The sequence below is a fragment of the Cebus imitator genome, unplaced genomic scaffold (genome assembly GCF_001604975.1).
Source record: "Cebus imitator isolate Cc_AM_T3 unplaced genomic scaffold, Cebus_imitator-1.0 Scaffold77, whole genome shotgun sequence".
Classification (NCBI taxonomy): Eukaryota; Metazoa; Chordata; class Mammalia; order Primates; family Cebidae; genus Cebus; species Cebus imitator.
In genome coordinates, this window is record NW_016107392.1 from 5,483,153 (window position 1) to 5,491,699 (window position 8,547).

General features: G+C 42.8%; 1 protein-coding gene across 5 annotated transcripts in view; it reads left to right on the forward strand.

Annotated features, from left to right (window-relative positions):
• The first annotated feature begins 2,876 nt into the window (after positions 1-2,876).
• CEP41 (centrosomal protein 41) overlaps positions 2,877-8,547 on the forward strand; it is a 48,652-nt gene continuing 42,981 nt past the window's right edge. For all 5 annotated transcript variants that reach the window (XM_017532544.2, XM_037739994.1, XM_017532541.2 and 2 more), the window contains exon 1: positions 2,877-3,191. Coding sequence is in view for 3 of the 5 variants with exons in the window: in XM_017532541.2 (XP_017388030.1) it covers positions 3,159-3,191 (33 nt within the window). In the remaining 2 variants the exon portion in view is untranslated. The remainder of the gene's footprint in view (positions 3,192-8,547) is intronic.

Here is an 8,547-nt window from a genome sequence, read left to right on the forward strand (position 1 = left end):
GACTCTGATTGCAAGGCTCTTACTCAAGTGCCTGGAGAGTCTTTTACTGCCAAGAACTGCGGCACTTCAGATAGAGGAATTACTCAGAATTCAGCTCCAATCTAAATCAGCCCAGACAAAAGCCATAGACAGTTTCCAGGCTGAAGTCAACATCAGGTTTTTCGTTTCTTAGAGAGAATGTGTAATTTTTAAATTATAAAATTAATTCACAGTCAATGAAGAAAATTTGTGAAATACACAAAAGTGTAAAGAAAAAAAGAAATACCCACATTCCATAATCCAGAGGTGCTTTAGATTTTTTTTTTCAGTTTTTCTCTGCAGATACCTGTATTTTTCTCCATGTAAATCAGGATTATAGCAAATAAAAAGTGTTTCTTGCTCTTTTCATTAACCATAGCAGGAACAGCTCTCCACTGCCTTAATTATGCTTTGAAACATACTTTTAAATGGTTCCATAAGATTACTTTTTATGAATATGTCAGCATTTATTTTTAATCATTTTTAAATTAATGATCAATTAGATTGTTTCAATTTTTATCATTTTAAGTCTACTTCCAGCAAACATCTATGGATGTAATCTCTGTACATTTGTCCAATTATCTTCTTAGGAGGAATTCTTAGCATATTAAGATTTGAGGACTTCTCAATACCTGCTCTCAAGTTACTCTTCAAAATGATCATGCCCCTTTACATTCACACTAACAATATATGATCATGTTGTTTCATGAATCATCAGCCAGCTCTAAGCATTATCATTAAATAAAAACAGAGAAAACTAAAACTTTTGTACATTTGGTAGTTCAAAAATGGGATCTAGCTATCTTACTTTGTGTTTTTTTAATGTTTATTGGATGTTTCTCTTTCATCAATTATCATTTTGTACCATTTGCCTATTTTTTTTAATATTTATTTTTAATAGAGACAGGGTCTCAGTGTGTTGCCCAGGTGGGTCTTGAACTTCTAGCCTCAAGTAATCCTCCCACCTTGGCCTCTCAAAGTGCTGGGATTACAGGCATGAGCCGCTGCAGCCACCATTTGCCTATTTCTTCAGAGTAAGCACTTTGCCTTAGTTTTGATCCAGTTTGGCACAGCACGATCAAAAAGGAATCCTAAAGAGAAATTCATGATGTTAAAAGTCTTTTGGTTTATAGCTTTAAGCCTTCCAAGGATTCCATTGAGGCCAAATGTGAAGGAAAGGGGTGACTCTTTTAAAGCAGTCTCCTTGGAGCTGCCCCAGAATCAGAACTGAGGGGTTGGAGAAGGAATATGTATTTAAATTACCCCACTTAGACACACAGTCAGCATCTCCGACAGTTGGATTCAAGATCCAACTGGATTCTATAATCTCTCTATAATGCTTCCTGTGTAGTCCAAATTTGACAACCACAATGACTAGTGAGGCAAGTAAACCAGAGGTTCCTATGCCCTCTGGAACAAAAGAGAGACAACAAACATACAAAGAAGTGAGCCAAAACACTGAAGAATGGGAGTTGAATGGACTGATGGACCTACTTGTACTTCCTGCTGTTTTGGCTTTTTGACTATTGTTTTTTAACTTGATAAATGCATTATCGCTCATCTACTCAGTTCTTCAAGTTAGAAAAACTACAGGCATCCTTGATGCATTTCTATTTCATGCCCCTCCTTATCTCTTCTCATGTATACTATTGATATTACCTACAAATGTCTTTAAATCTCTCCTTTCCTCTTTCTCACCACCTCTGAGTGCAGTCCCTTATCATCTCCCTCTCTCCTTTCCCCTGATTCTACCATAATTTCTATGGTTACCCACAAGGTGCACCATTCTAAGTAGTAATGAATCTAGAAGTTTCTGCTTGCTATGCAAAAACTCCTAGATTAACATACTTCCCTCTGCCTCCTTCCAATTTTTTGCAGCCTTCAAACCCTCAGTGAGAGACAGAATTTTACAGGGGTTAAAGAACTGGCGAACACTATGGATATTAAGACAAAATTTAGTAAACATGAAAGAGTGACTCAAGTGCAAGAAGCAGCTGTGGCCAGAATTCAAGATTCTAGTTAAGCAGCACTGAGTGAGCACTAAGGTTGGGTTGCTGAAGTGCCTAAGAGGACAAGGGCATGTGAGGCCATGTTGTTGAATGGGTCATCTGCTCAGAACCCGAAGTAGCTCAGATGTGTGCTCTTATTCACTAACAGAGAACTAGCGAGTATGAACAGCTCCGAGTAACCTTTCTCCATTCCTGGAAAAACAACTTAGAGCAAAGGACAAAGAGTTCCTTCCATGTAAAAGGAAATAATTTTGATGGATTTGGTGGAACATTTAGGAGCCAAGTCAAACTGTGTATGTAATTGTTTTGTAAAGGTGCTAGGACTTAATTTTCAGATCCAGAATGAGAACAGGTGGTGGCTGGTGGCAGGAGTCACAATGGTTTCCATGACGACAGGAATGGGTCCTAGTTATCCTCCCATCCTCCACAAAACCTACTGCAGCTTTTCTTCTAAGGTGCTTATTAAATATTTGTTAAATGAACGATGAACCACAGAATGGCGTGTTGCTTTGCAATTAAGGATGTCGTTCTTTAGCTAGCCTAAAAGCTTTTAAAGCACCTATAAGTATTGTATTTACACATGTATTTTGCATAATTTGCATATTAACCAGAAAATAATAAACCATATTCTCCCATTTCTCCTGAACAACCCTGGCCCATATCACATTCCTTATTGTGGTATCAGTAGCCCAGATGTTTGGTTGAAACAGCCATAAAACGGGCTGGGGGATGGGGAGTCTCGTGCTGTATTTATGGTTCCACTTTAGCTGGTTTTGTCCCGCTCTCGCGCCCCTGCCCCCGCCTTCGCCTTTGCGCAGGCGCCAGCCTTCCCCTCCCCCCGCGCCCCTCTTCCCTCCCTAAGGCTGGAGCCCGCGAGCCCAGACCCAGAGCACAAAAGGCCTCGCTAGCCGGCGTCCCGCGTTGCCCTTGGCAACCATTGAACGGAGTCTGGCCTTCCTGCGACCCTGAGAAGAAAGAGTAAACGGGGTCCCCATTGGCTGGCCGGGGAAGATAGGCCAATCGGAGAAGAGGGTATAGGGAGGCGGCTGAACGAGGTTGTGGGGGATAGGAAGCTAGGGTTAGTGGCAACCCGTGAGGCTAGAACCCCGAGCGTGGTCGGTTGGAGCAAATATGTCCCTCCGGAGGCACATTGGGAACCCCGAGGTGAGGGCCAGATCCCGGCCGGAGAGCCGGAGGAGGCGGGCGCACCGGAAAAGGCTCCAAGTGGGCAGGGAAGAGCAGCCAGCTACTTCCGCCGCCCGGAAGGCGGGAAGGGGCCGGCGTGAGGAGGGGTCGGAAAGCATGGGCGGAGCGGGGCGGGCCTGGGGGCCTCTGGGCTGCGTTCAGGACCCCGTGGTGAGGGGTGATCTCTCCTCGTGTACGCATGCTAGTACTTTGTGGCTGCGAAGGGCGAAGTACACAAAGACACAGCCCTTGCCCTCAAAAGGCTTACTGTCTTGGAGTGACAGTTACAAAACAGAAAAAGACGAAGGGAGCGCTGAACACTAATGGCACGAGGGGAAAGCCAGCCAGCATCCCTGTGGGCGTACAGGAAGAGCAGGAGTAAGCTGACCAAACCTTTGGAAAACGGGCGGAATAGTACATAAGGCTTAGCCCTCTCTCCATAGGACCCTTCAGTTGCTTCATCTGTTTCACCCCTAGTCCCCTGCTGCGTTTGCGGCAGTTTCAGCGAACATTGGTCTTCTGCTGTGCAGTAGGCTCTAGACGCACAAAGAAGACAAGGCCTCTGCCCTTTAATAAATTGCGTCTAGTGAAGGAAACTGTGAACAGAATTTGGTAAAGTGTGGCCAGGGAGCAAGATGTTATGAGAAAATAGGTAGGACTCAACTGAGAGAAGGGTTGTGGAGATGGAAGGGCATTTCATTAGCCAGGTGAAGCAGCATCCCGGGTAGAACATCCCAAGTGAAGGTATGTGTGAACTCCGAACAAACCCCTGTAGGAGTGTAGGCTTTCTCTGCCTTGCTGAGGTTCTTAGCCTTTATTCCAAATAGGAGTTGTAATTGTTTGATCTCTTGCTGACTGCCTGGTGCTAAGTTGAGAAAGTTGTAAGGCTGAGTCTAAGCCCTGCAGGAGAGCCATGGTCAATTAGCAATGTCTAAATGCCACATGATCACACATATGTGGCATTGTAAAAAGTCCAGCTCGGGCCAGGCGCGGTGGCTCACGCCTGTAGTTCCAGCACTTTGGGAGGTCGAGGCGGGCCAATCACGAGGTCAGGAGTTCGGGAGCAGCCTGACCAACATGGTGAAACCCGTCTCTACTAAAAATACAAAAATCAGCTGGACGTGGTGGCGAACATCTGTAGTCCCAGCTACTCAGTAGGCTGAGGCAGGAGAATTGCTTGAACCCCGGAGGCGGAGGTCGCAGTAAGCCAAGATGGCGCCTCTACACTCGAGCCTGGGTGACAGAGCGAGACTCTGTCTTAAAAAAAAAAAAAAAAAAGTCCAGCTCATAGAGAGTAGAGTTGTAGTTACCAGAGCCTGGAGGGTGGAGGGAAGGAGGGCAGAAATGATGTTTATCCAAGGGCACAAAGTTTCAGTTAGACAGGAGGAATAGTTTTTGAGATCTCTGGCACAGCATGGTGACTATAGTTAATATACGGCAGACTCATCGCCCCCAGTAGAAAATCCATATATAAGTTTTGACTCCTCTCTCCCCATCCCCCAAAAAACTTAACTACTAATAACCTGCTATTGACTGGAAGGCTTACTGATAACAGAAACAGTTGATTAACATATTTCGTATGTTGTATGTATTATATACAACTAGTGCTCGACTTACGACCACGATTGGTTCCGACAGACCGGTCGTAACACGATTTGATCGTAAGATGGGTAGGCTATACGCACGCGGAGATGGTAGTGCTGCCGGAAGCTGGTCCGCACTGTCGTACGCCCAGCTGGGCAACGTTTGCGCTGCCAGACGCGGAGCAGTCGTGGCTAGCGATTGTGGTCGTAAAGTCGAGTGGTCGTTAAGTTGCATAGGTCGTTTAAGTCGATCAATACCTGTACTGAATTCTTAAAGTAAGCTGGAAGAAAGATTATTAAGAAAATCGTAAGGAAGAGAAAATATATTTAGTATTCATTGAGTGGCAATGTATCATCATAAACATTTTCATCCTAATTGTCTTCATGCCAAGGAGAAAGGAAAAGGAGGGGCTGGTCTTGCTGTCTTTGGGGTGACAGAGGCAGAAGAAAATCTGGGTATAAGTGGACCTGCACAGTTCAAGCTCATGTTATCCAAAGTTCAACTATATTGTATATTTCAAAGTAGAGTAAATTGTATATTTCAAAAGTAAATTTCAAATGTCTCACCACAAAAAAGTGGTAAGTGGGTTGATGGATATGTTAATTAGTCTGATTTAATCATTCCACATTTTATGTGTGTGTATGTGTGTGTGTGTGTATACCAAAACGTCAAATGGTACCCCATAAATGTATACAGTTAATGATTTGTCCATCAAATTATTAATAAAAATGTTAATATCGCCCATCATAGGGGTGGGAGAGACAGCTGAGGAGAATGGCAGTTTGCCACATATTTAGCTTGTCTGCTGGTCACAATTCGAGAAGTTTTTTGAGTTAGTAAGGGCGTGACATGGTCAGATTTGCATTTTAGGCAGATGGCTGTAGCCACATTGCGGAAGCTGGATTTGAGGAGGCTCTAGGACTAGAAATTAAGAGATTGGTTAGGTAGTTACTTTTTTTTTTTTAAGACAGAGTCTCACTCTGTCACCCCGGCTGGAATGCAGTGGTGAGATTTCAGCTCACTGCAACCTCTGCTTCCTGGGCTCAAGCGATTCTCCAGCTTCAGCTTCCCAAATAGCTGAGACTATGGCACACACCACCAAAGCCTGGCTAATTTTTGTGTATTTTGTGAAGACGGGGTTTCACCATGTTGCCTGGGCTGGTTTTGAGCTTTTGAGCTCAAAGCCACCTGCCCACCTTTGCCTGCCGAAGTGCTGGGAATACAGGTTTGTCTCACCATGCCCTACCAGTAGTTACTATTTTGATAACAGATCTAAACTAAGGCCATTGAACTAGGGATGGAATTGAGGATAAATATTTAAGGGGCAAAATCATCGATACTTCCTGATTAGCTTTGAGAGATCTGTGATGGTCAATTTAAATCTCAGCTACCATAAATGAGATCAAGAATATGGGAGAAAGAAAAGGAGGTTTAACCTTAGGAGTGTGGGGAAAGAGGAGCAGGGATGTTCTGTGTGGTTATGTTTGTGCCTAAGACAAAGATGCCCAGCTTACTCTCTTGTTTGAAAACAGCTCAACTTTCAGTAGGTTCTTAAGAACAAATTCACAAGAAATAATTTTAAAAATTTATGTCTAAAATGTTAGGCATGTCTAAAAATGTTCTTATTCTACCTTAACATTTATTTGCCAGTGAGTTTGACTGAGCATAGAATTGTTGGTTGAAAATCATCAGCGTCTTTTTTCTTCTTTTTCTTTTTGAGACAGAATCTTGTTCTGTCACCCAGGCTGGAGTGCAGTGATGCAAACACGGCTCACTGTATCCTTGACCTCCTGGGCTCAAGCGATCCTTCCACTTTCCTAGTAACTGGGTCCGCAGGTGTGCGTCATCGTGCCCAGCTAATTTTTTGTATTTTTTGTAGAGATGGGGTCCCCCTATGTTGCTCAGAAGGGTCTTGAACTCCTGGGCTCAAGCAATCCTGCGTTGGCCTCACGAAGTGGTAGGATTATAGGTGTTAGCCACCATACCTGGCCATCATCAGCATCTTGAAAACATTGCTTTGTGGTCTAGTATCCTGTGTTGCTATGAAGTCCAAAGCCATTCTGTTGCTTTGTGACTGAATTTTCCTCTCAGGAAGCTTGTGGAACCTTTTTTTTGGTCCCCAGTGTTAGCGCTTTTACAAAGATATTGATATATACCAGAAATTTATGCCTTTTTAGTCTGTAAAATTTTCTTAACTTTCTCTCTCCCATTTTCTCCATCCTCTTTTTCTTGAATTCATTATTCTGATGTTCTCTATTCATATAGATACCCATATGACTGGTTCTCCTTTTTAACTTTCATCTCCTGTTTCCTTCATCTTTGTCTTTCTGCTCTCTTTGGGAGATTTAACTTTTGTCTTCCAATCCATCTCTTGAGTTTTTAATTTCTGCCATCATGTTTTTAATTTTTTTTTTTTTTTTGAGACAGTCTCACTCTGCTGCCCAGGCTGGAGTGCAATGGTGCAATTTTGGCTCACTACAACCTCTGCCTCCCGGGTTCAAGCGATTCTCCTGCCTCAACCTCCCAAGTAGCTGGGATTACAAGTGCCCGCCACCAAACCCAGCTATTTTTTTGTATTTTTAGTAGAGACAGGGTTTTATCATGTTAGTCAGGCTGGTCTCAAACTCCTGACCTCAAGCAATCCACCCGCCTCAGCCTCCCAAAGTGCTGTGATTACAGGCATGAGCCACCATGCCTGGCCCATGTTTTTAAGAGCTCTGCTTTTTGCTCTTTTGTACTTTTAAAAAACTTTTTATTTCAAAATAAGTATAGATTCACAAGAAGTTGCAAAAACATCGTACAAAGAGGTCCTTTGTATCCCTTACCCATTTTTCCCCAATGATTGTATTTTACATATACAGTACAATATCAAATTAGAAAATTGAAATTTGTACAATGTATGTATTGTTCTAGGCCATTTGATCCCTTGTGTAGATTTAATCAAGATTTGCATGTGTATAGATTTGCAATCAAATAAAGAACTATTGCATCACTAGAAATATCTCATTGCTACTCTTCTGATCACACCTACTTTCTTCCCTCTCATCATCCTAACCCTGGGCAACCATCTCCATAATTTTGTCATTTTGACAATGTTACATCAATGGAATTATACAGTATGTGACCTTTTGAGATTGGCATTTTTTTTTCACTCAAGGTAATTTCCTTGAGTCACATATAAGTTGTTGCATGTAGCGATAGTTCATTCTTTCTGATTCCTGATTGCTATTTTGTGGTATGAATGTACAGCAGTTTTTTGTTTTTAGGGTTTTTTTTGAGACAGAGTCTTACTCTGTCACCCAGGCTGGAGTGCAGTGGCGCAATCTTGGCTCACTGCAACCTCTGCTGCCTGGGTTCAGTCTCCCAAGTAGCTGGGATTACAGGTGCATGCCACTGCTCTTGGCTAATTTTTTATATTTTTTCAGTAGCGATGGGGTTTCACCATCTTGGCCAGGCTGGTCTTGCACTCCTGACCTCGTGATCCACCTGCTTCAGCCTCCCAAAGTGCTGGGATTACAGGGGTGAGTCACTATACCCAACCTATACAGACCTGTACAGCAGTTTTTTTTTAACCATTCAACTAGTGTAGGACATTTTGGTTGTTTTCGTTTGGGGCTATTAGAAATAAAGATAACATTTGGGTATAACTCTTTGTGTGGATGTTAACTTTCATTTATCTGGGATAAATGCCCAGGAGTACAGTTGTTGGGTTGTATGGTAAACATATGTTTAGGTTTTTTTTTTTTTTTTT